This window comes from Natrix helvetica, assembly GCF_964273705.1.
Source record: "Natrix helvetica genome assembly, chromosome: 2".
NCBI lineage: Eukaryota > Metazoa > Chordata > Lepidosauria > Squamata > Natricidae > Natrix > Natrix helvetica.
Window position 1 is genome coordinate 225,057,315 of NC_138552.1, and position 27,317 is coordinate 225,084,631.

A 27,317-nucleotide genomic window follows, 5' to 3' on the forward strand; every position below is an offset into this window, starting at 1 on the left:
AGAAGGGAGCAGCTGATTGTCCTGTTTCTTGTAGATGGATGAAAGGACCTTGTGCTTGTCTTTAGATTCCGTGAGGTACAGGCCTAAGGGATTACCAAATAATTGGGTGCCACTGAATGGGGAGGCTGCTAGGTGTCACTTGGTATGGACATCCACCTGCCATGGCTTGAGCCAAAGCAGACGCATGGCCGGGACCAAAGAGGCCATGGCTTTAGAAGCGAATCTAGCAGCATTAAGGGAAGAATCAGCTGCAAATTCAACCGCTGCCCTGATCTTGTTGAGATGCCTATGTGATCTAGTGTCAGTAGGAGCGATGCGCTCCTGAAGCTGTTCAATCCAAACCAAGGCCGCCCTGGAGAAAAAGGAAGTGGCTGTAGAGGCCCTAACAGCTCAAGCCCCATCCTGATAGTTTTTGACTAAGGTTTGATCTGACTTTTTCTCCTCAGGCTTGAGAACCTCCTCAGGGGCTCCAGAGACCACAGTAGGTGAAGACAGGGCTGCAACCAGTGCGTCCACTGGGGGAGTCTCGAAGAACTTGGTGAGGTCTGGTGCAATGTTGTAGAGACGTTTGTCAAGGTTGGTCGGCTGTGGGCCCATGCCTGGAGACTCCCACTGCTTCTGGATGACGTTCAGGAATATCTTGGGAACAGGATCACCTCTTTTTCCACCGGGGGTTCAGTGAATGGGGTACTGGGACCCTCAATTGAAGCCGGTTCTGCCGGTTTATCCTGTGAGTAGAAGCTGAAGATGGTAAGTTAGCAGCTTTAATGGCCTTAAGTAGAAGGGACTTGAAACAATCAGTTTTGAATAATCCGGTAAAGGCAGGGGTATCTGGGGTGACCACCTCGTCATCAGACAGGTCTGAGTCCCGCAGGTTATCTTGCTCCCAGCCAATTGAGGCATGAGAAGTAGAGGCAGAGGGATCAGGTTGCTGAGCCGCAGCAGAAGATTTATGCTTATGGCCATGTGATGGTTGGGGTTGCTGTTGTAGGCCAGCAGCCATGACCTGTTTAATGGTTTCAGCAATGATGGTTGCCATATCAGCAGGAAAGGTGTACATGGTGTGGGGACCCCCAGAGCCATATGTAACCGGGAGGGAAGCCTGTTCGAAGTTGCACTCCCTATTGAGAGGGACATCAAAGAAATTGCCTCTGTTGTCAGGTTCCATTGAAGACAAGGACTCCGAAGACGAGAATTCCCCTTCTGAATAGGCGGGGTGGGTGGGTGGGTGGGTCAGGGCCAATGGGAGGCAAGACAGGTGGAGCTGGTGACGCCACTTGTTGATCCTCAGAGGGAGGGAGGGAGGGCTGGGCAGTTAGAATATGTTGTTTTTGGGCCCTCTGAAATTCTTTCTCAAGGCCCTTCTGCCTGCGCTCTTTTGCCCTGGTAGTCGCTTTAGAGACCTTGGGGTTTACTCCTGGGGAAGGGGCCTCTTTGGCTTGCCTCTTCCTGCTGCTCTTTGCCCCTATGGCCCTGCCTCCTCTAATCCTACATTCGCATCCATAGCTGGATCAGCCATTTCCCTAAACATAAATCAACACCCCAATAAGATAGGCAACGGTCTCACTTGTTTGCTGGTCGGGCGCTCCTGATCCGGTCCACCTGGGGTGGTCCCGTGTTGCTGGGCACTCCAAACGGCTGCTGTAGAGTTCATGCCTTTTTTTAAGCATCCAAAATGGCCAACCTTTTTTCTCTGAAGCTTTTCCGAGCCTCAAAATGGCCACCGCTATCTTTGCGGGCTTTTCCGACCCGCAAAATGTCCGCCAATACTAAGTGTGGTCAGGTGATCTGCAGAATGGCCACTGGACTCGCCTGGAACAGCTGCACGCGAAACAGCTGGTTGCGCATCCCCCCGAGTGCCCAGAATCAAGGAGCGCCACGGGGAAACAGCTGTGGAGCCATAGCTCGTGAGCTGGCCGATCTGATTGCAAGGCAGGCTTCCTGAGTAAACTCGTGGCCGCAGGCAATCAGTCAGCTAAGGAGAGACAGCCAGAGATCAGTTTGAATTTCCCTCCAATTTGTAGAATAAAGGATTATTTAAGGAACCAATTTAAAGGAACAATTTTTTTTGGAAAAATTCACCAATTAAGGACATAATTAAATAATTTGGAGGAGAGATCAATTCCCACCGCCAGTCCAGTTTGGACTGAGTCTGAAACTGGGGAAGAGCCACAAGGGCACAATGACATCATAAGTGTAGACTCAGTCCGATTGGTTAATGGACGGAGCATATCCAGTCTGTCTGCTGTCTCTACGATAACAGGAAAAGAACCACTTCATTATGCTTGTTCTGTTTGTTTGATATTCAAAATACCTACATTCTCCATCTGCTCCTTCCACCTTTTGAACTTGGCTGTTTGTTTCAGCAAGGAATCTGTTGTCGTCCAACAATGGTAGCATGTTGGATTCTAGGGGATTAGTTGTACTATACAAAAACAGAAACAGATACATGCATATAAAGGGTCATTCTTTTTAAGATTCTAAAAAACATAAAACTTTAAAAACATTTTTGTTGTATACTATTAATAGTCATGTACGACTATTTAATTATATTGAAGGAGTACACACACAAAAACCAGCCTGGCCCTATTGCATAGAAATTGTAAACCCATTGCTATTGTGTGAAAGTTATGCCTAACTGATGTGCACATTCACTTAAAGTGTGGGTATTAATAAGCATCTCTATTAGGGAAACAAGCCAGACAATTGCACCCATGCAATTTACTTGTGGTTTGCTGTGGTCTTCATCTGGAATCCTTTTTAAACTTCCAACTGTAGTCAAATATTCTGGAATTCTTAGCTAGTTTCTCATCCACATAGTAACTGAGACTAAATCTGATAAGCTTCTGAAATCAGAGATCAGCAACATGCTGCTGCCTGCTGAGGCATTATTCAATAGCAAATAAGCCCCAGTCAGTAGTTTAAGAATATAGGCTAAGGGCAACTACAAAAGGAGTCATTGCAAGAGGAAGCTTTCTCTTGTCTGCTTGACAACAGACCACTGATAACAGAGAACAGAGTCCCACCCCAGGATAACAAGTCTATCCAACAGGGAAACAAATAGTTGTCTGCCACATCTATTCATCTCTGTCTCATGCCTTTTATCCCCAGAGCTAGGGTGGGGCTCCGCTAACAGTGGTGGCTCTTCCTTCTCAAGGATCGGCCCATGGATTTCCATTGCTCTCCTCTCCTCTGCCTTCTGCGCATCAGGTACTGGACCTAACAGTTTCTCTTCCTCATCAGCCACCTCCAGACCTGGGAGCTGTTGACTCTTTATCTGAGGGCTGACAGCCGGCCCAGGCTCCGCCTCTGTCTCTCTCTCTGCCAGCTCCATGCCCTCTTCACCCTCAGAAGGCCCAGGTTGCCTTGATGCTGAACCTGACTCCCATGCCTCCTCCTCCTCTGATTTGGCTGCTGACAGGCCACAACTACCTACTAGAAAATAGCATTCAATTCTATCTAGATAAATCATAATCATGAAAGATAAGAAAGTGGAATTTAAATTTAAATGCAAACTACCTCATCTAAAATGTTGAAATCATACGGGACATATTTACCATTCATTAGAAGGCAAAAAGCAGATCATGGTGTCTTGGTCAACCTTCAAATGATCCTTTGGAAATGCTTCATTCTCAGGAAATGAGCCACATTTCTTGTCATCTTTTTCATTGGATTCTATGGACAGTAAAAGTTAAAAATACTGTATCTTCAATAATGACATTTTCCCAAAAATACTAATTCATCTTTTTTTAAGGCCTTAATCTATCCCCCATTTTCCAAGCAACAGAGGCTCACATAATACTGGTGGAACTTAATGTTGTTACTCAAGTTACAATAAAAATGAATGGAAGTCAAAATGTTTACCTTGGCTTAGCTGACAAACCCCGTCCTGAATTGCTATTGACCCTTCCAAAACCCCAGAACATGCAATGTATCAAGATTGAATTGGCTCTAAAAGACTGAGACGCAAAGATCTGACCAACTGTGCTGAATTTACAGATCAGCTGGGCTATTTACTATGCTTACAGGTTTATAGTCCAATACTCATATTCAATTTAGTAAGCATAAAATTTGTATAGAGGTTAAAGCTGCATTTCATTTTTCAGAGCTGCACTGAGGATTGCATCCCAAGTAATAGGTGACGCCAAATTATTTTAAACGTAAAGATTATTAGAATTCATAAATTCATTTTCATAAAATTAATAGATCAAAATAATATTTTTTAAAATTTGGTTTTAACCTCACCTTGAGATAAAACTTTGAAGAAAGCAGGAATAATACAGCTGTGTCACTGCTTTTGTCTTCTTCAGCACTTCAATGGTTTATTGTGGGTATAAACCCAGAAATTTGTAAACCATGGGATAATTATTTAGCATTATGTATGACCTACTTTTCAATAAACTATGGTTGTGTTTTTGGCACAATATGTGAGTTCAACCAGCCTAGAGAAAGTTCTGTATGTGCCAACTATTTTACTGAGAGTTTGATCTCTTACACACAGAAGTGACTTCTTTTTGCTATAATGTGCAGATAAATTAATGAGTAATGCTGCATCAAATTAAAATATTTCTTGTTCTCCAAAGAGGATGACGTATTCATATCTATCAACATACAGTATGTGATCTACTACCATGGGACACTGAAATGGCTACAATTATTTGAGTTTATTAATAACTTTTTTATCTTAATAAACACAACAAAAGGCTCTTAGTTTCTCTGCACATTTCCAAGAGAAATATTTTTATTTATAGTTCAAGATAACAGAAGAGTTGTGTAGTGCATTTCAGATGTTTTGAGAGAAGGGGAGGAAAACCATACCAAAGATCTTTTGCTGTTTCTGAAAGTTCTTTTTCTTAACCCTCAAGTCATCTACTATTGTGGCGTATTTTAAACAATTTGCTTTAAATCAAAGTACTACATGGCTATACAGTGGTGAGATACAACACTTTCCCTGATTTTCATATACCTTCTACTGGTATAAATTCTCAGGAGCCTGAGTGTTCCTTCCTAGGTCCCCTTCCCTTTTTCCTGGCACAACAATGTCTTTTTTTAAAGTTTAGATCCATCTGAATTCCCCAGGCATTGACATTGTTTTAATTCAGACTTCTCTGCATTCCCAAATACCAAGAATGTAAAGATCATCAGCTTACTACTGGGTATTTTGGTCCACCCTCAAAGGTTCAAATCATAGATAACAGAAACAAATGTAAGATAATACATCATCTGTTTGGAACACCAGTTTTACCAGTGTTCAAAAACCAGGGAAAAATCAGATAGGATCTTTGTTCTGATTGAATATGACCATCCGACTTAGCTCCTTTCCATCATACCTGTGGATAATCAAGATCATTATACATACCAGCTGATTGGTCTATATTTGCAGATGTTTGCTGTTCCATTACAGGTTCATGTCTTATTTCAATTACTTCTCTCTCACTTGATCCTGGTAGGTCTACAATTTCTCCAGAGGAAATAGCAGTTTGCTGAGAGTCCATGAAGTTACTGTTTCCAAAGTCAACTGATTTTGCATCATGACATTCTACAGTAATGTATGCTGGTTTCAAACCAGTGTCATTAACTTCTTTGGAGACTTTAGTTTCATTCAATTGATCACTTGTTATGCACTCTGAATATTGGTCTCTTTCTTCAAGCTCTTCTTGGAGACTATGACCTGAAATGGAAGAAGTCTCTCTATTTTTAACCCAATTTTCTTCCCTTTGAGCTTCAAGAATATATTCAGATGTATTTGCATTGTTTATTTCATGATCTGTCTCCTAATAAGAAAAGGAAAAGAAAAAAAATTCAATAAAAGAAAATCTGACTATACAACGTGAGAGCCAGAGTACTCCACCATCCACAATGTAGATATGTGTGACTTATTTGCATAGGTTGAATTAAAGTTAATAAGTAAATTACAATTTATTTAAAGGATTGCTGATTTTAACACGGAACTCTGTGTCATGTGAACATATTGCTCAGTAATAGCAACCCTGGCAGCTGTCGTTAACTCTAGATGTGTAGGTGGTTAAATATAGGAGGAGCCTTGGGGTGCTACAGATTAGGGGAAACTCTGGGAAGACGAGCACAGGCCACACACAAGTTGGGGTATTTCTGAAGGGGGGCAGGGGGAGAATGGAGGGGAAGAATATGCTAGGCTTAAGGTTTTCTCAGTGCGCTGCAGCTCTGGGGTTGCAAGGATCCAAGCTGCAGCATGAAGCCCTTCACGGTGCAAAGCCCAGTCCAGCAGAACAGTGTGATGGGGCCTCTTGGGTACACTAGGAGCCCATAACTACTCCAGCCCAATCCCAGTTGCCCTCACCACACTGCACTCCGAAGTCTTTGCCACCCTGCCTTCATGCTGCCATTTTTATGCTCCTGTTGCTTACGAGATGTGACCAGCCTGGCCCTTTGTGAGGCTGCTGCTGGCCATCTTAGGCCATCTTTCCAGGGTCTTGTGAGGAAACTGCTGAGCAGCTGGAAACTCTGGAAAGAAACCCTGGCCAGCAACTGCCTTGCAAAAAGCCAGGCTAGGCATGTTTGTAGGGGAGGGGAGGAGGGAAGAGATGGCAAAGGTCAGCTAGAGTGACAGGGGCTGCAAAATTCAGGGAGCCAAAAGGGCATAGATGGAGAGAAGATATATGGGGGGAATTGAAGCACCCCTATAATTTAATCACAGGCAGGTGGTCAAGTGCCTGAATTCTGACCAATTGATTATGGGTGCATTGCAACAGCTGCAATTTTGGGGACTAGCCTTAGGTGCCCTTGTACAGCACACTGTAACTTCAAACATTTGCTGAAGAATGGTCGTAACTCAAGAACTAACTGGATGTCAAAGGGAAATGGGGATGTTTGTTATTTCCTGTTGTACTTTTATCTCCATTATCTCAGCCAACTCCTATTTAGTTTTCCTCAAAGCAACAAGGATTCTGTACAGGGTAATTATTCCCAAAGCACATACAGCTCCAATTCCTGGACAAATGACATGTATTAGAATTTATACGCTGGGCTCTATACTCACATCCCTATCAGAAACTGCAGATCTGAAGAGAATTCACTTTCTCTACTCTACATTCCACAGGATAAACTCCGCCCTTCATTTATTTATTCTTTTCTCTGTATTGTTGTCTTGCTGTCTTTATATTTTTTTCTATGTGAACGGCCAAGACCCAGATTGATTGCAGTGATATAGAAATGATTAATAAATAAAGATGACAACAGCACAGTCCTACCTAGAACTCACATGTTTAGTTTTTCAGCATTACTGCCAACCTACCCCAGTCCATTGTGAAGTTTTGCTTTCTTCCATGAATGATATTTTGGTTCCTTTTGCACGCAGAGGAGGCGTAATAGATCTTCCTGAAGATGCAGTTGGAGTTGCTAAAGGAGTAGTGCGAATACTGGATCTCAATATTGACTGAGGAGTAAAACCAGGGAAGACTGAGGATGATGTGGATGCCAAAGCTTTAGCTCTCTAGGAGAGGACAAAACATCTTAAAAAATGTGTAATCTAAAGCTCCGACTTTATAGAAAGTCATCATTACTTCACTTTTCAGTCTCAGAAATACAGGTTTCTGCAACCTACAAAAATCTATATACCTTGACAACAGGAGGTGTTTCCAATAATTTTAATTCTGGTGCTCTTGCAATGTTCTTGGGTAGTAATGTTCTTACGGAGTATTGAGAACTGGAATGCAGTGGGCTAGAAAGTCTGCCAGAAGCAGAAACTTCTGGTGACTTCAGCCGGCTTCTTCTCAAAGGTGGTGAATCAAGAGAAATAGGTTGGACCATCAAGTCAAGCAATCTGTAAATATTTCAAGGTTTTTAAAACATTAAGTTGCTTTGTATTACACCTACTCTGGCGAAGGCACTTTTCAAGCTGTCATTTGAAAGAACGTTAAGTTACCCAAGCATGGAGAATACACATTACTTCAATTTTTAAATACCATCAAACATTTAATTCTTAATGGCATTATGTAACAACTCTGGTATGACAATTGGATGTATATTTGCTAAGCAATTCCCGCTATTCCCGACAAATCCCACGTTTGCCTTTGACTGACTTAGTGATTGACGGGCTAACTCTTTTTATGGGCAATTTAGGTAATAAGGAATCAGAATACAGGTAGTCCTCGAATTGTGCTTCGAATCAGGACTGCAGCTGCTAAGTAATGCAGTCACAAAGCATGACATCATACGATCACCTTGTTTAGCAATGGCAATCCCTGGAGTTCCTGTTGCCAGTATAGTTCCGGGACTGTGTGCATTGTTAAATGGGAAGAGGGGGAAGTCCCAAATAAAGAGTTGGGGGATGGGTGGGGGAATGGACGGCACCACAGGTAAATGCTAAGGAGTGTGGGAGGGCTAGAAAGGACAGTGGGCCTGTATTGGGAAGCAAGGATGGGCTAGCACCTCAGCGGACAGGTGCAGAGAAGTGTGAGCAGATCAGAAAAGGCAGCAAGTACTGGGAAGCGTGAGCAGTCCAGTAAGGACAGTATAGGGGTACTGGAAAGCCTGGCTGGTCAAGGTGTGGGTGCTACAGAGTATGAGACCCCTGGAGGTCTCATAACTGTAGTGGCAGGATTGACTTGTAGGAATGACCCGTGACCTTCCCTGATGTCTTTTCCCATTGACTTTGCTTGAGAGAAGTCAGCATGATAGGTTGCAGATGAGATCGTGATAGCGGCTCACTGCAATGTGATAATCATACTCTGGGCAATCAAGCACTTTGATTGCAATCACACTACCACAGGGATGCTGTGATACTTGCAACTTCATGAACCAGTACTCCTTTTTCAGAATCATTGTAATTTTGAACAATCACTGAGCAAGTCAAGAACTATCGGTGCTGTGTAAGAAATCACAATTTTTGGAATAGACACTATATACAATTTCTTGAGGAAGAGCCTTACATCCCATGAGCCCCTGTATTAGGACAATACAGCCCAAAATTCACGAGAATGCAAACCTCTTTCCATTGACCAAGCACGTTTGGCTTGGCTGCTGTAGCCAATCAGTGTTTTAGAGTTCTGTTCTACTACTCTTACCAGGCAGTGAGTTCTAAAATGAACAACTGTTTTGTTTAGCAGCTGTTTTTTTAGATACACAAAGCAGATTAACATTAACTAGGTTTATGTGGTCCCACAATATAATGACTGGGTCAACAGTGAGGTTATTGTGTTGTGAGAATAGGGTCACATTATAAGTATCCAACTTAATGACTTTTAGTAGTCAGAAAGTAAAGGACAAACATTGGTAGTGGATTTCCTAGTGCATTTCACACTGATAATTTTTTTTCTTTTTACCTGGAACGTTTTCTTAAAGATTTAGTAATCGGTGTCCCAATAAATGGATCTTGTAACTGCCTATCAGGGCAGGGCTCCAACATAGATGATTGCTGTTCAGGTCTACTTTTGAGAAAAAAATGAGAAGCCAAATTAAGAGAAATAAAAAAAATTGTGCATCAAAATATTACTTTCTTCAAGTGGATAAATTGCATAATTCTTGCTGCCTCCATCACACCTTTAGAAAATTACTGGTATATTCAGCCCTTGAGTATTAGTCCTTATTTTCTAAGTCAATGTTTCTACCAATTTACCACCACTAAACTACTGAAGTAATATCAGAGTAACAGAACGAAGACTGAAAACAATTTCTCTGTAGTGTTAGGGAAAGGCAATAGATATCACAGCAGTATCCTAATACAGGATGCTGGTGTCTTCAATAACATGGAAAGATGTCTTGCCAATTCCTCAAAAGTGACTCCTTCATTTCTCTATGTAGAAGAAGTCTGAAAGAAAATGGTGTTGCCCATACAGGGGAGAAAGGAGGGCTCTGGTTCTTTATTTTGCTCTATAGAGAAAACAAGCAATAGTGCCAGAAAAAAGAGAGAACCAATGTTCTTTGTCTTACTTGAACAGAATTATTTCAAATGCCCTTGCAGGACTGTAAATGGAATCTACGGTCTATCCAAAATAGTTGTTGATGCCTTCACTGGAGAAGGCACACTGGTGTTGCAACAGTTCTCTGACTGCAGAGGCTCACCAGGATACTGCAAACAGAGTTCAGACCAACTTGTAGAGTGTTAGGACTGGGAAGGCCCTATAAAATGGATATGCCAATCTTTTGGCTGGATTATGCCCATGGGCTGAAGATTCTCTATCCCTATGCCTTGATAGCGAAAGAAATACTTACGTATCATTCTGATGTGACTTGCTTTTCTGTTCACTTCCTGCCCACACTTCTCCAATTTTAGACAATACATTACTGATGAAAGTTGCTTTTGTAATTACATTTCCAGTAGCAATCCGTTTTGCAACTGTTGATAATGGTTTTGGTCTTAAAACTAAAAAGAAAAATAAATCAAGTGAAGACAGAAATTAAAAAATTAATATTCTTAAAATTGGTTTGAAAAAGTGGTAAAAGAATCCATCTCTGTTAAAATTGAACAACCTTCCCTCAGCAGAAGGAATATGACACCACCTATCTCCAGTATACAAGGCAGCCCTTTCAACAGTTCCAAGAAGATTCCACAATCGCACCCCGATTCACATGGCACTGAAAGGCACAGATAAACCCCCAAGTGGCCGCATCAGCTCTCAAGAGTGCTAACAACTAGATAACTGCAAAAAAGTATAATCCTTCCTCCCCCCTCCCCCGCATCCTATCAGAACCTATTCTTCTCCCCCCCCCATCAGAAATGATGAATGGGAAATGAAATGTTTTCTTCTTCTTCCTCAAGGAAAAAACCAGTCCAGTTGCCTTTTGAAGAAAAAAAAAATCTTTGAGACAACTATGACCCGGATGAATGAGAATCTCCACAGACATTCTTAAAATAGATTTCTGCAATTTTCATTGAATGAGAAACTTACTTTCCCGCCGTAGTGAAGATGGCAAATGGTAAGGCTTGGCTCGCTCTATAGCTAGCTTCTTTTGAACTCGAGGCAGAACTTTGCCATAATGGTCTAATATGGAATTTCTGGTAACTGATCTCTCTCTCCATTGAGGATCATTCTATTTAAGAATAAAAAGAATTCTGAATGAAAAATGCACTAGAACACTAAAAGACAACTGACGTTTACCTCCCCCCCCCCAACTCCCATGTCACCCCTTTAAGGCAATTACAAACCACGTACATAAATTTGAACAAGATCAGTTGCAAACCAAGTGGATCTGACCATTAGTAAATTCTGATGCCAAGCCAATAGTATAAATAGGAAATGTGTAAAATGTTCCCATGCATGAAACAGATATGTTTCAGGCAGGCAGTCTGGACTAAAGCATGCAATTGATCTGGATATGGACTCAAAATAACATGCTGCCTTGGAGTGTGATTTCTGCATTGATGCATTTTGGAAGTAGAGATGATAAACAGCCAAGAAATCACTAAGAACGACCAAGGAGGCAGGGGAAAAGAAACTGCAAGGAAAAGGGACAGAGATGGGTTGGAGAGGCTCTGTTTGGCCAATAACAGCAGACAAGGAGAAACAGAAAAGGGAAAAGCTGCTGGGAAAAATCAGTGGGCAGACCAGGATAGAGGATACAAAGAGGAAGATGGAAGAAGAAACAACATGTACCAGCCCGGACCTATTCTTTTTGCAAGATCCTATCAGGTAGTCTAGACCAGGAAACCAAAATCAAATTAATACTAACTTTATTGGAAGACTACAGTTACAAAATCTTGCCATTCTGAAAATGCTTTCCCTCCTTCCCTTCCTTTATATTCCAGAGAATTAGGAGGGGCAGTTCTGAGATGCTCTCCCCCCACCCCACCCCCAAAAGTCCTCTTTTTGGACTCATTCAATTAACTTTAGCTTGGAGCAACAATTTTTCACAACAGTAACTTTAGAAAATAATCCTAATTTCTCCCGTGTACTCCCAAATGTTATGATTTACCATGAGATTAATCTTCAAAGACTGATTCAGCTGCAGGGCAGGAATGTAGTTGGCCCTCTGGAGGTGATGAACTAAAAGAAACTCATGATTGTTGATACCAGTACTTGTCTGTAAAAACTTCTCTAGACACTCCTATAGGAGATAAACAGGCACATATAATGCCACTGTATTAATGAGTCATCCACTGCTTTTTTTAAAAAATGTTACTCCTTAGATTTTTTTTTGTTCTGGCTTACTTGTTCAGTTTCTGTGAATGGTAATTTTAGTAAATCTTCCATCAATCCAAGTTCCTGACAGATTTCATAAACATATTTGAGCATCTCTTCGACCTTTAACTGGCTAGAATTTTGCCGCAACACATTCCAAGCTTCCACCATGCAACTGAAATTAAATTCATAATTAGAATTCTGGTAGATCTTTCTGCCCCGATATTAAAATCTGTTAATATTGTATGCCTTTGATTAAAAAAATAGTAATTTTGATAGACTTTTTCTTTGACGATCATTTTTCTTTACGAATTAAGCACAGTATTACAAAAGATAAAAGATGTGCATTACCTGTTATATAGCAAGACAGTAATGTGGAGTGCAACTTCAGTGCTACTTATCATTGATGGTTTCATCATCTGTATATATCTTAGGGCTCGCTTGTGCTCTCCTTGACACATCAAAGCTTGAATGATCCGCATGTGTTGCCAGGGCAATTTGATTGTAGCTGGATGAAACAGATAGGACAGAGAATTCTGCAAAAGTTCAAGGTTATAATTAGAATAGAAATAAAACTTATACGAATATTCTAAACTTGGATTTTCTCTGGTGTGTGTGTAGTATTTTTTACTTCTATTTCAAATTTGTATTATCCAGATTGCTAATTTTAATTTCTTCTTGTTGTATAGGTTGCCTTCAGCAAGACTTTTAGCATATTTTAATTTAATATTGCCTCCAATATTGTCACTAATTTAGATCTTTCTAAAAGCAAATTTATTATTTACAGTTTGAGGGCAGCTGACCCTAGAATACTGTACTGCACTTTCTCAAGAAACACTGAAAACGTATATAAACCAAGAGGTAAAATATAAATCCAATAATAAATAGTGGAATTGCTACTTTATACTGACCTCATAGTCATTATGATCCAAACACCAAAAGCCCTGAATTAGGTTAACCAGACCTATTGGGACTGCAAAGGCTGTTGGGAAAGAATCCACTGAAGTATCAGTTCTGTTTGGGCAAGAATGCATGATATCCAGTAATAAATAAATTGTCTGATTAGTTTATTAAGGTTAACCAAGAGTTATTTTTCCTATGAAAAATATGAATATTAAAACATATATAATCTCAATCTTTAATGTAAACGAATTCTGAAGCCATTTAACACTTGAAATTTTTAATTACTGAAATCAAGAAAGTAAAGAACATACAAGAACTTTGGTCTCTGCAAGCTTCTTTATAGCTTCGCACTAGGGGCCTCCAAAATATTTCATCTGAACTGTTCTGAGTCAAAACTATGACACACAAAAGAATCTTTAAAACATGTTAGAATGTCTAACATAATTCAAAACTGGTTTGTCCCAAGTTTAAAACAATTCCTGCTCTGCATACAACTGTGATGCTTCATGTTTTATGATGCTTTATCCTTGCGAAGTACAAAATTCACATAAACTGGATTAATTGTGCTCTATTTCAGGCCTAAAGAAGAACAGTAGTCTCAACTGGCTATGCAAATGTACAGAGACCTACAAAGTAGGAAGCAGTCTTATAAATAGCAAACTCCTGCCAGGCTCAATATTCTATTATCAACTCCAATAATATCTATGTTTTCATTTATTATGTCAGTGTTGGAGAGAAATGATAATGGAAAATGCTAAGCTTTAAAAGAACAATTTCATTTTAAAATCTTGAAAACGAAATGTGCTGCAGTTATTGTCATATTTTATGTTTCTGAAAGGATACAATTGCATGCTTGTAGAGTTCTTCAGTGTTTTCTAACAAGTAGAGGTCAAGCAGTGCCTATAATTAGAACACACACACACACACATATACTAAGTCAATTATTCTAATTATTCAAATACAACAAATATTTTAAAAAATCTTCATTACTGGCAATTTCCAGGACAAATCCATGCACTTTTCAGGCTTTCAGAAATTACCAAGGTGGCTTTTTGCCTAAGGCAGCACTAGAATCCACAGTTTCCCAGTTATTTCTTACTGCCTTAAACCACTACATAAAACTGGCTGCCTTGTTCATGTTACTTACATGTAGTGTTGGAGGAGGATACTTTCCAGTCCCCCCATCATCTTTCTGCCACAACTTCACAACTGAATCACCTAACTGGGAAATCATGCCATCAATCATCAAACAATCAGGGTTCCATTTCCCCCTATAACAGGAAGGCAGGCATTTAATTTCCTATTGTTAAAAGCAAGTTTTAAAAGGCTATTTAGAAACAAATCATGCAATTCAAATTTCTCTTCCTTCAACATTTATTCACAAAAACCAAAGACTTCAACCAAACATTAAAAGCTAAACAATTTCTGTTGACGCATAAGTAAAAGGTTAGTCTCTAAAATCACTTTTTAAAAAGAGTATGGCCACTTATTTGCCACATGCTTTAATAAATCTTATCTAGAATCACATAACAACTTATAAGGTCCTGAAGAGATCAAGATATTGCTGTTATATAAAACAAGGGGAAAAAAGGGAGGCAGATACTGAACCACCCTCCGTGCCACAAAAAAAGGACAATAAACAGGTTATCTCAAATGCCATCAAGAAAATGACTAGTGACATTTTCTCCCTACCCATTTTTTTATTTTATAAACATGCACTCAATAACTTTTTACATAAACCTTAGTGTACTTCCCCATGCTACTTGCAAGCTGCTCACAGCTGATAAAATCTATTTACTGAGACTTAACACACTTTTAAAAAACCTCTTACCTTGATAAACGTTCCAATTTTTGACGACAACTGATATAAAACCGTTGAATGTGTTGGTAATTATAGAAAGTTTTTGACAAATGCATATCTTCCTCTGCATAAAGAAAAGATGAAAACTCATTTTAAAATGTATCGGGTGCAAAAAAATATATTCTACCTGTAGTCAGAATAGAAAAACAAGGTTTTCAAATCTGAAATCCTACTGCATGTTTATATTGTTATTGGTGGCAATTCAGAATATTAATTAGACTTTACCTGGTAAATTATTAAACATAAGCTTTTTCCAGTTATACAAAATGCCCTCAATAGCCAATGAAGACCCTTAAATGTTTGTTTTGGAAAAAGCAGGACTTTTACATTAAAAATTAGTATTACCATAATCTACTAACACCTCCAACACGATCAAACTTTCACATTTTGATAAATTATCCAAAAGGAGACCAAGAAAATTATAAATGAGATGTTGGTTCAAACTATATTTGTAAATATATCTCCTTCCATAACTGGATTAAAAATTGTGAATTTAATTATTTTAAAAAGCCAATTACTATAATTATTTCCACTCATTATATTATAGTCCCTCACGTTCTTCCTTAGAGAATAGGATAAAATTCAATGATAATTGTTTGGTCAACCATTATCACTGACTCTAGTTACAGATGGCTAAATTATACAACGTATCTCAGCATTCTTGAAAGCAATTGGAAACATATTTTGCACAATCCAAATGGCGTCAGAAATGTTGATATGAACTTGTAGTTTTATATAAATAAATCTATACACACAAACACACACACACACACAAACCCGATAATCAGGCAGACAAGAGCATAATCACGTAAATCACAGGGCACACAGAAGAAAAGGGCGGGGGGAGGGGGGAGGGGAAACTCTCCCCTAACAACCAATCACAGTGCAGATTGCCTCATGCAGGAGCCAGCACTCTTCAACCAATCAGCTATAACTGTGTGTTCTGTATCACTGCACAACCCTAGTGCTCCAATTATTAAATTTAAATAGCTTAACAAAGTTTCTCACTGTACAGGTAGCCAATATATTAGCATAGGCATTGAAAATGCAATCCAGCCAGTCTTCAAAACATTGTAACTGAGAATGCAAGTAAAATGAAAGTTGTACAGAAATACTAATGGCAAGATATTCTCCTGCACTAATATATGTTTTGTCTTGATCATGAGTTTAACATTTTAGAAAAATACAGTAAGTGTAAATACTATGACATCTATACTGGCTAACCGCAATGTAGCTGAGAAGTTAAGACACAACTACTTGCCCCCTATTGATTATATTTTGAAGAAATTAAGAAAAATATTAGGGAAGTAGATTTCTGATTATTGGTATTGCTATGAAGTGTTCATATCTCCACAGTGCACAAACCTATTAGCAGTAAAAAGCAATAATGACCCAATACCCCTGATTAATTCTGTTAATATTTGAAAGCAGGTATTTTTAATATTCCATAAAAGAAAGAAAGAGAAGAAGGAAGGAAGGAAGGAAGGAAGGAAGGAAGGAAGGAAATAAAAAGTTTTGTTTCTCATTCTTGCTTCTGGAAAATTGGTTACAAGCATAAACAGTTGCCTTTAGAAAAAAGTATAGTTTCAGAGGTTTTGAATCAAATTTGATTCAACATGAAACATATGTAATAAATAGTGACAGCAAAGATGAAAAGATTCTAAACAAACTGCAATGAAAAAGCAGATTCTTCTGACTTCTTAATGTGCATATTTGAAATCTAGATTTTCAGAAATCAACTTTTTCAAAAGGATGTTAACTTTTCCATAAGAAATAGACATACACTAGTAATAAAATAGGAAATAGCCTGTTACTGAAATATGACAGCTGAAGGAGACCTACCTAAATTTTCTGGAAGGAGATTGGATCGACAGAACCAGATGACCACTTGTAAATACTGCGAAAGGAGACTGGTTACAACCTGTTTGTTTGTTAGATCTGTAATGCCTTAAAAAAAAGAACATAAACTTGCTTTTTAAAAAAAAGCTTCATGTAACCTTGACAAGGTAAGGGTAATAAATTGCCATCTTAGAGGGATCATTTAGCTCATTTGTGATTGTAAAAGCATTCTAGCTTTAATCCAAATACAGCCACAAATTATCTGCACAGGATATTAAATTTCCACCAGAGTTGTGTGGTAGCCTAGTGGTGGAGGTCTCTCCTCACAATCAGGAGGCTGAGTTCAATTCTAGGTAGAGGGAGATATTTCTCTGTCTGGGCATGTTGAGAATATATCTGCTGAATATAACTCTGCATTGGTGACAGGAAGGGCATCCGGCTAGTAAACATTCAGCTCCATTCAGTTGCCAGACTCCACCTTGCAAATGGTTATGGAGTCGTTAAAAGGAAATGATATAAAATTTCCACTATACTAAGAATGAGATAATAAATCAAGCTTTCTTTTAACTTTTCTGTATTGTATCTGGATACCAAATAACTTTTTAAATTTTCTAATTCAAAGGGAAAAATGACCATACAATACTTGAACGTACAAATATATGAAGACGAATGTAAGATTCCTATTTGTTAAAAGGTAATATAAAATGTGCATCTTAAATTTTATGACATTTACATACCTTTTTCAGTCAGTTCTTGAGCTTCCATGATAAAATAGTTTAACACTGTGTTAAGGTTGCTGAGAAGCAACTCACAGCGCTGGAGAGACTGTAGAGTCTGTGGACCAATGAAGTTAGATGACCCATCAAATAAGGGAGCACCTTAAAAAAAATAAGAGTTTTGACAACTTTAGTTAAGGGTCAGAATTAAACATGTTTTTAAACAATTAACTCCAACTACTGAGTAATTTCTGTATGCAATATGTTGATTTCCACTGTTTCAAAGCACATTCTATTACTTACAGAGACAAATGAAGTCTTCTTTTGTTTTAACAACTTTACTCCATGCCCATTCGAGAACAAAACGCAAGTTGGGTGCAGAATCTGGTTGCTCTTTAAAAAAACAAAAAGCAGAAATTATAGAAGTTACTTTAACAAAATAATTTTATTGAACAATAATAATTCAATAATTTTATTGAAGGTTATGTTTACCTTCAGCAGTCCACTGTTTGATGCAGCTAGTAAGGAGTCCCAAAGAACTTGTCTGGATAGCAGTTGATAACACAGCTTCAAACTGCTCTTCCTAAAAAAAAAAAATCAAAAAGAAAACAAAAGGCAGTTATCTCAGCATTTCATGGCATCAGTAATTCACAATTTCAGCATTAAAAATGCAATCCATCTGTAGCTGCATAGCAACTGACATGAGGGATCCAGTTAGCAATATGGACACACTGAGGCTGCTCACAAACCTCATTTTCCTTGTGGAATTTTTGTTATATCAAATGCTATTTCCCAATTCAATTAGGCAGCATATAAAATTTAAGAATCAAACAACAGAATGACTGTATATTTTCTATCATATCTTCAACATAAACTTACCTGGCTCAGACTTGTTGACTGTATATCAATAAATCTTGGAGATAGTAAACCAGCTATAAGACATCTATTATAACCCTCAGGAATAGTTTCATTTAATGAACAGGAAGAATTTTTTAAGAAATGCAATGTCTGCAATTAATCAAACAATTTTGCATTAGGACAAACTGTCTGTAGAACACTGGGAAATTACTAAATACTGGAACATTACTAAAATTAACAATTCTTGTTCAATTAAAGACACATAAATTATTATATTTATTAATTTTATTCCATCTTCTCTATACCGAGCAAAGAAGCTATAAGAAATAAATGTGACTGTGTTGGGTACTGGCAGGATAGTAGAAATCAAGACCTTGTAACTTGCAAGGCTATGTGCTGTTCAAGTGTCTCTGAAAAACTGTGTACTCTGGTACAAAAAAGTCATAAAAGTTTAAGAAATACTTTTTAAGTGATTCTAAATCAGTGGTTCTCAAATAGTGGGGCGCGCCCCCCAGGGGGGGCGCGAGGCTCCGTAAAGGGGGGCGCGAAGGTTTCCTTTCCATCTGGGTGCAACGGCGGCGGCAACAGCGCAGCGGCGGCGGCGGACTGGAGTTTCCCGCCAAGGTTGCCTGTCCGACCAGCCCCCGCTGGCTCCTGGCTGAGGGAGGAGCTGCCGCTCCGCCTTCTCCGAGCGGGATCCACGCCCTGCAACTGGCCGTGAGGGGAAGGTTTTGGCCAAAAACCGGGCCATTTTTGCCCATTTGTTGCCAGTAGAATGCTTCTGGGGGTGGGGGAGGTGAAAAATGGGGTGCACAGATGCCCCAGGAGGCACAAAAAATGGGCCCCTTTTCAACCCCCCCCACCTTCAGAAGATGATAGAGAAAGAGAGAGCTAGTGAGAGGGAGGGAGGGAGAAGTGAGACAGAAAGAGATAGACACAGAGACACACACACACACACAGACAGAGAGAGACAGAAGGAGAAAGAGGGACAGAAAGAGAGAGAGAGGAGAGAGAGACAGAGAGAGAGAAGAGAGAGACAGAAAGAGAGAGTGAGACACAGAGAGACAGAAAGAGACAGAGAGAGAGGAGACAAAGAGAGAGAGACAGAAAGAGACAGAGAGAGTGAGACAGAAAGACAGACAGAAATAGAAGGAGAGACAGAAAGAGAAAGGCAGAGAGAGAGAGAGAGGGGGAGAGAGACGAGGGAGAGAGAGAGACAGAGGGAGAGACCACTTGGACTGTCTTCACATCTGGGATGCATGGGTCTTTCCCATTGAGACGAGCAGCTGTTGTTTCTAGAAATCACTGCATGCAGGAAATATATGTGTGTGTTTGTGTGTGTATGTTACGGTGAAAGACCGAAATTGGTGAATGTCGACATTCACCGGTGAATGTCGACATTCACCAATCTCGCTTGGTGAATGTCCGAAATATTTGCTAAATGCCCTTATTTCTGACTTACACCGGTGAATGTCGACATTCACCAAGTACGTTTCCCCCTCTCTTTGGGGAGGAGGAGAGCCAGAGGGTCGCCTCTCTTTGGGGAGGAAAGTACGTTTCCCCCTCTCTTTGGGGAGGAGGAGAGCCAGAGGATCGCCTCTCTTTGGGGAGGAGGAGAGCCAGAGGATCGCCTCTCTTTGGGGAGGAGGAGAGCCAGAGGATCGCCTCTCTTTGGGGAGGAAAGTACGTTTCCCCCTCTCTTTGGGGAGGAGAGCCAGAGGATCGCCTCTCTTTGGGGAGGAAAGTACGTTTCCCCCTCTCTTTGGGGAGGAGGAGAGCCAGAGGATCGCCTCTCTTTGGGGAGGAAAGTACGTTTCCCCCTCTCTTTGGGGAGGAGAGCCAGAGGATCGCCTCTCTTTGGGGAGGAAAGTACGTTTCCCCCTCTCTTTGGGGAGGAGGAGAGCCAGAGGATCGCCTCTCTTTGGGGAGGAAAGTACGTTTCCCCCTCTCTTTGGGGAGGAGAGCCAGAGGATCGCCTCTCTTTGGGGAGGAAAGTACGTTTCCCCCTCTCTTTGGGGAGGAGGAGAGCCAGAGGATCGCCTCTCTTTGGGGAGGAAAGTACGTTTCCCCCTCTCTTTGGGGAGGAGGAGAGCCAGAGGATCGCCTCTCTTTGGGGAGGAAAGTACGTTTCCCCCTCTCTTTGGGGAGGAGGAGAGCCAGAGGATCGCCTCTCTTTGGGGAGGAGGAGAGCCAGAGGATCGCCTCTCTTTGGGGAGGAAAGTACGTTTCCCCCTCTCTTTGGGGAGGAGAGCCAGAGGATCGCCTCTCTTTGGGGAGGAAAGTACGTTTCCCCCTCTCTTTGGGGAGGAGGAGAGCCAGAGGATCGCCTCTCTTTGGGGAGGAAAGTACGTTTCCCCCTCTCTTTGGGGAGGAGGAGAGCCAGAGGATCGCCTCTCTTTGGGGAGGAGGAGAGCCAGAGGATCGCCTCTCTTTGGGGAGGAAAGTACGTTTCCCCGTCTCTTTGGGGAGGAGGAGAGCCAGAGGATCGCCTCTCTTTGGGGAGGAGGAGAGCCAGAGGATCGCCTCTCTTTGGGGAGGAAAGTACGTTTCCCCCTCTCTTTGGGGAGGAGGAGAGCCAGAGGATCGCCTCAAAGGATGCCCCTAAGAGAGGCAAAACGTACTTTCCTCCCCAAAGAGAGGCGATCCTCTGGCTCTCCTCCTCCCCAAAGAGAGGTGATCCTCTAGCTCTCCTCCTCCCCAAAGAGAGGGGGAAACGTACTTTCCTCCCCAAAGAGAGGCGATCCTCTGGCTCTCCTCCTCCCAAAGAGAGGCGATCCTCTGGCTCTCCTCCTCCCCAAAGAGGGGGGGAAACGTACTTTCCTCCCCAAAGAGAGGCGATCCTCTGGCTCTCCTCCTCCCCAAAGAGAGGGGAATACGTACTTTCCTCCCCAAAGAGAGGCGATCCTCTGGCTCTCCTCCTCCCCAAAGAGAGGGGGAAACGTACTTTCCTCCCCAAAGAGAGGCGATCCTCTGGCTCTCCTCCTCCCCAAAGAGAGGGGAATACGTACTTTCCTCCCCAAAGAGAGGCGATCCTCTGGCTCTCCTCCTCCCCAAAGAGAGGCGATCCTCTGGCTCTCCTCCTCCCCAAAGAGAGGGGAAAACGTACTTGGTGAATGTCGACATTCACCGGTGTAAGTCAGAAATAAGGGCATTTAGCAAATATTTCGGACATTCACCAAGCGAGATTGGTGAATGTCGACATTCACCGGTGAATGTCGACATTCACCAGATTTCGGACTTTCACCGTAACATGTATACATGCACATACAAGTGTCATTTCTTCAGTGTTATCACAGAAGTGAGTACACCCCTTAACATTTTGTAAATATTTAAGTATACTTAAATATTTACAAAATGTTAAGGGGTGTACTCACTTCTGTGATACTCTATATATAAATATATGTATATATATGTTCTAGCTGTGCTCCTTTAAATCTTTTCTGCTACAGTTAATAAAGCTATTCTTTGTTGTAAATTGATCCACATTTTTCTTTTTTTATTCTCTTATACGTTAATAAGGATACAGTGTTATGCAGAGGTGTACTTATAACAATTTTATAGACAAATGATACTATTTACAGTCACGCGGGGGGGGGGGGGGCGCGAAATGTTTTCTTCTTCCTAGGGGGGGCATGACAGAAAATAATTGAGAAGCACTGTTCTAAATACAGGTAAGTCCATGATTTATGACTAGTCACTTAGTGACTGTTCAAAGTTCTGACAAACCTACTTGGATAAAGTATTTATGATCTGATTTGAAATTCTGAAAGTGTTCCCCCCCCCCCCCCGTCAAATTGCCACACTTTGGGTGGCCAAGCTGCATTGATGGTCACTTGCAGCATCCAGCAATCCCATGATGTTTTACAACGTTTTTTTTTTTAAATTTACTTCCAGGTTTTGGTAATCTGTGTCCATAACGAACCACTGGTTAATAGCTATGATGATTCACTTAATGACTATTTCAAGAAAGGCTGTAAGACCAGATCAGTCAAGTGACTGACCCATTTTACAACTGTCATGATTTACAATCATGATGGGCAGGCTCCACTGTGGTCATAAATCAAAGACTACCTGGACTACAGTTAAGAAAATATGTAAAATGTTTAAAAATGGGAAAGTAAACATTTTTAAAGAAAGTGGTAGGTTCTGGTCTCAGCAAATATAATGAGAAGTGTAAGCAGGCATATTAAAAAATTGTAACTTCTGCATTGCCAGCTCCAGGGTTGTTTTCCCATATCAACAAAATGTTGGTCCATGGGTTGCGACAGGAATTGACATACCCATTTTCACCTGAGGGCTAAAAGAATGACTGGCCCAGGACACCTAAGCCTTAATGTCGAACTAGAACTCAGTCGCCTGATTTGTGGCCTGATGCCTTAACCACTAGACCAAACTGGCTCTGCAGGGTTAGAATGAAAATCAACGAATAACTATTAAACCACTAGATTTTTTAAAGGCAGATATTAGAAGTGACATTTCCAAAGTAAAGCTAATTCACACGTTTATGAATTGAAAAAGATAAGAAAATACATAAACAGAATACCGTAATATAGCAGTAAACAAATAATACTTACATCTTTTTGAAATCCTGTACAAGACATATGAACTATTCCACAATTCAGCAAACAAGTGACATCTATGGAACAGAGTTCTTCATTAGAATAATGAGGGGCAAATGATTGGTATTATAACCGGGGGGGGGGAGAGGGGGGGAGCTTTCTAGCAATTTTATTTCAACATTGCTGGCCTACGTAGAGGCACTGATGTAGAGGGAATAACTGTATAAGATGAAGAGTTAAATTCCCTCAGCCTACATCCAGGTCTCTATCCTAATCAATGGACTATAATTTAATTCTATGAATCAGTCTGGCTCTTGAAATATATATTCAATCATTTTAAAACCAAGCTAGAGATAATGACGGCTCCCCAGTATGCTACTACTTTTACAGTATTGATCTAGTATATCAACTTCTTGCCCCTGTACAATAGAAGCTTAAAGAGAAAGGGAGAGAGTAGCTTTTCCAGTACTAATGTCTGCCCATACCCAAATCCCAACATTTAAATTTAAAATTAAATGCTACTCCCTGGAGCAGAGCATAACAAATAATACAGTTGACATTAAACATTAAGTTTAGTGTGAAAGCATCATACTTTTTCTCACTAGCACTACCCAAAGGAAACCCTAGGATGTTAATCTTTATCAAAATGCAGCAATGTGCATTTCATACAGAAGTAGTCTTTGACTTACAACCACAGTTGAGCCCAAAATTTCAGTTGTTAAGCAAGATAGTTAAGTAAGTTTTGCCACATTTTATGATCTTTCTTGCCACAGTTGTCAAATGAACTGTCGTTAAGTTCGGAACACTGTTGTTAAGTAAATCTAGCTTCCCCACTGACTTTGTTTGTCAGAAGGTCGAAAAAGATGGCCACATGACTCCAGAACAGTCACTGTAAAGACTCCAAATTTTGATCATGTGACCATGGAGTTGCTGCAACAGTCGTGTGACAAATGATCATATGTCACTTTTTTCGGGGCCTTTGTAACTTCAAACTGTCACTAAACAAATGGTTGTAAGTTGAGGACTATTTGTATTAAGAATAAATCTGAGCTTTACACGGCACTTTTCCTGCAGCTGACATACAAATTAATGGCAGTATTTGATCTACTGCAGCAGAATGTGCATTATTCTTATTAGATTTTTATCCTGCTTTTCGTGCCTGGAAAGACCATCACAGCAATATTTCAAAAATATATTGTGGCTGCAATAACTTCAGAATGCTCCCATAAAAGCAGTTGATAATACGCTTACCAAAATTGTAAGTGCTTGGGTTAAAAAACTGTTCAGGTGGAGGATAAGATGGAGGCATTCCCCGAGTAAAGCTTCGTTCATGTACCAAGACATCCAAAATATGATTAGGAGAGGCGATGCTCACCATCGCATCCAAAGACCATAATGCGAAATATGGACAATTGTGTAACAATTCCCCTGGCCTTAAGAAAACAGACAAAGAAGTAGTAAATCTGACAGCATTAAAATTTATTATTTCTGAAATTTTGTGATAAGAAACAACTATCACTTACCTTAATGAATCTGGCATCTGAGCATGATACCAGCGATTTATATCAAAAATACCTAAGTAGGTAGATGGCTTGCCTTGACCATAGGTATTCACTTGCCAGCTAAAGATGGATACACTTGTATCAGGCGATGTGACTGGATCAAAAAGAAAAGGCAATGGAATTACTATAAAAGGCAGCTACAAATGATACCAATACAATTCTATGGAATAGATTTATATTCTTTTACATCTCAGGAGGTAGCCACGCAACATAATAAAATACGTGGCTATGTACAATCTCTGAATGTCATGCAGTCCTAATTTATTACGTTACTTAGTCCAATCCAAGCTAAGAGTCCATGAATATAAGTGCATGTGACATTTGCTCTCAGCTACCTTTCTTCGCTAAAGGTAAAAAACCTAACCCAACCCAACTAGAGTTTTATAACCCTTCACCAAAAATCTACATATCCAAAAATATTTATTTTTTTCAAAGATGGTTATTGCATTTAAGGTGGCAGAAAGTGGTAGAAAGTTTCATTTTTTTCTTTAAAAAAAGATGACTGTGATATTTGCAGCAAAAAAACCTCACATCAATGTCCAGTTACATTTTCATGTGAGAAGCAATGTATACAGACTATAATTTATTTAATTTTTGCCAAATATTAGTCTGTTTTTATAAAATAAACTTAAAGGATTAATGCTTGAAAGCAAACAACTATCAAAACTGAATGATAAAGTGCTATTGAATCACTATGTAAAAGATGAAAAATTGCTCTAAATATCACTTCCGAAATGTATACAGCTATGACCATCTGAAGCTTTTTGATAATAGAATAACATAGTTGGAGGGGACCTTGGAGGTCTTCAAGTCCAAACCCCTATTCAGACAGGAAACCCTATACCTGGGATGGCGAATCTATGGCACGCGTGCCACAGGTGGCACACAGAGCCATTTGTCAAGGCACGCAAGGCGTTGCTCTATTAGCTAGCCAGCGTGCATACGCGCTCTGGCCAGCTGAGTTCAGCCTTTTTTAAAGCCATTTTTCGCCTCCCCCAGGCTCCAGAGGCTTTATAGGAGCCTGGGGAGCATGAAAAGAACCCCCCCCCCCCCAGGCCCTCCGGAGGCTTCAGGAGCTTCCCTGAAGCCTCCGGAGCGCAAAAAAACAGCCCTATGGGCAAACTGGAAGTTCAGAAACAGACTTTCGGTTTGCTCGTAGGGTCGGTTTAAGCCCTCCAGAGGCTTCAGGAACCTTCAGGAGGCTTCCCTGAAGCCTCCGGAGGACTAAAAAGGACCCTACGAGCAAACCGGAAGTCACTTCAGGTTTGCTCGTAGGGTCCTTTTTTGCTCTCCAGAGGCTTCGGGGAAGCCTTCTGAGGGCCTCCAGAGGGGCGGGGGAGGCTGTTTGCGCCCTCCCCAGGCTCCTATAAAGCCTCTGGAGCCTGGGGAGGACAAAAAAAGCATGCAAAAAATGGGGGGAGCGCCTCTCATGCGTGTATGCACACTGTGTGTGTGTGTGTCGCAGGTTGCATTATGGGTGTGGCACACCTGCGCACGACCCCCCCTGCGCTCCCCCCCTTATAGCACGCGAGCCAAAAAAGGTTCGCCATCGCTGCCCTATACCATTTCAGAGAAATGGTTGTCTAATCTCTTCTTTAAAACTTCCAGTGTTGGAGCTTCCACAACTTCTCGTTGTGAACACAAGTTGTTCCACTAATTAACTGCTCTGTCAGGAAATGTCTTCTCTCCTTAATTAGTTTCCATCTATTGCTTCTTGTCCTGCCTTCAGGTGCTTTGGAGAATAGCTTGTCTCCCTCTTCTTTGTGGCAACTCCTTAGATATTGCAATACTGCTATCATGTCACCCCTTTTTATTAAACTAGACATACCTAATTCCAGTAACTGTTCTTTATGTTTTAGCCTCCAGTCCCCTAATCATGTTTGTTGCTCTTCTCTGCAGTCTTTCTACAGTCTCAACATCTTTTTTACATTGTGGCAATCCAAGCCTGGACTCAGTATTCCAAGAGTGGTCTTACCAAGGCATTATAAAGTGGTATTAACACTTCATGTGATCTTGATTCTATCCCTCTCTTAATGCAGCCAAGAACTGTGTTGGCTTTTTTGGCAGCTGCAGCACTGCTGGCTCAAGTTATTGCCCACTAGGACTCCAAGATCCCTTTCAGAGTTACTATTATTGAGGCAGGTAGCACCTATATTATAGTTGTGCAGTTGGTTTTTCTTGTCTAAATGTAGAACCATACATTTTTCACTATTGAATTTCATTTTATTGGACAGTGCCCAATGTTAAACTCTGTCAAGATCCTTCTGTATCTTAAGCCTATCTTCTGGAGTGTTGGCTATTCTTGCCAGCTTGGTATTGTCTGCAAATTTGATGAGTTCCCCATCTATTCCTTCATCCAAATCATTGAAGATGATGTTGAAGTGTACTGAGCCTAAAACAGAGTCTTGGGGTACCAAGTACTGCATACTTCGCTCCATGTAGATGCAGTTCCATTGAGGACTATACATTGAATGTGGTTGGTCAGCTAGATTGTTCAATGATTACCATGGGCATGTAGATTTTGGCTTATAGATCCATATACTGTACATCATGCAAGGCCTCTATTATTGGAAAGCATCCTCTATCCTTGAATAACCATTTTATTTCACAGATTATGTTCACCAATATTTTTATGGTTGAAAAGATCTGATCTATATAATAATAATATAGTCTAATCTAATAATAATTTAATATAGATTATTTCCAGACTAGTACACAAAAGGTCATGGGTGAATGTGATGACACAAGCAGAGAGTGAAAGGGAAAATGTTGTACCATCCATCTTATCTTGCACTGCTGGAAAGCACTCTCCCAAGGCATTAATGCAATTCTCAAGCCCATTGCATTGATGTTCCTGTGTCTAAAAAATGTAACAGAACTCTACTAAGTATTCTTGGAAAATATAGTTATGTGACTTATTG

The 27,317-nt window shown here is 40.5% G+C and overlaps 1 protein-coding gene across 3 annotated transcripts in view; it reads right to left on the reverse strand.

Moving 5' to 3' along the window:
* The window catches only part of AHCTF1 (AT-hook containing transcription factor 1), a 58,516-nt gene that overhangs the window by 12,924 nt on the left and 18,275 nt on the right, over window positions 1–27,317 (reverse strand). For all 3 annotated transcript variants that reach the window (XM_081942953.1, XM_081942952.1, XM_081942954.1), the window contains exons 9-31: window positions 24,358–24,490; window positions 24,086–24,267; window positions 22,850–22,911; window positions 18,297–18,425; window positions 17,910–18,000; window positions 17,721–17,810; window positions 17,439–17,579; window positions 16,705–16,809; window positions 14,833–14,926; window positions 14,149–14,272; window positions 13,845–13,901; window positions 13,010–13,156; window positions 12,450–12,634; window positions 12,129–12,273; window positions 11,893–12,024; window positions 10,869–11,010; window positions 10,192–10,342; window positions 9,303–9,407; window positions 7,597–7,801; window positions 7,274–7,471; window positions 5,360–5,774; window positions 3,558–3,675; window positions 2,319–2,425 (exon numbers count right to left, since the gene is read on the reverse strand). In XM_081942953.1, coding sequence (XP_081799079.1) covers window positions 2,319–2,425; window positions 3,558–3,675; window positions 5,360–5,774; window positions 7,274–7,471; window positions 7,597–7,801; window positions 9,303–9,407; window positions 10,192–10,342; window positions 10,869–11,010; window positions 11,893–12,024; window positions 12,129–12,273; window positions 12,450–12,634; window positions 13,010–13,156; window positions 13,845–13,901; window positions 14,149–14,272; window positions 14,833–14,926; window positions 16,705–16,809; window positions 17,439–17,579; window positions 17,721–17,810; window positions 17,910–18,000; window positions 18,297–18,425; window positions 22,850–22,911; window positions 24,086–24,267; window positions 24,358–24,490 — 3,258 coding nt within the window. The remainder of the gene's footprint in view (window positions 1–2,318; window positions 2,426–3,557; window positions 3,676–5,359; window positions 5,775–7,273; window positions 7,472–7,596; window positions 7,802–9,302; window positions 9,408–10,191; window positions 10,343–10,868; window positions 11,011–11,892; window positions 12,025–12,128; window positions 12,274–12,449; window positions 12,635–13,009; window positions 13,157–13,844; window positions 13,902–14,148; window positions 14,273–14,832; window positions 14,927–16,704; window positions 16,810–17,438; window positions 17,580–17,720; window positions 17,811–17,909; window positions 18,001–18,296; window positions 18,426–22,849; window positions 22,912–24,085; window positions 24,268–24,357; window positions 24,491–27,317) is intronic.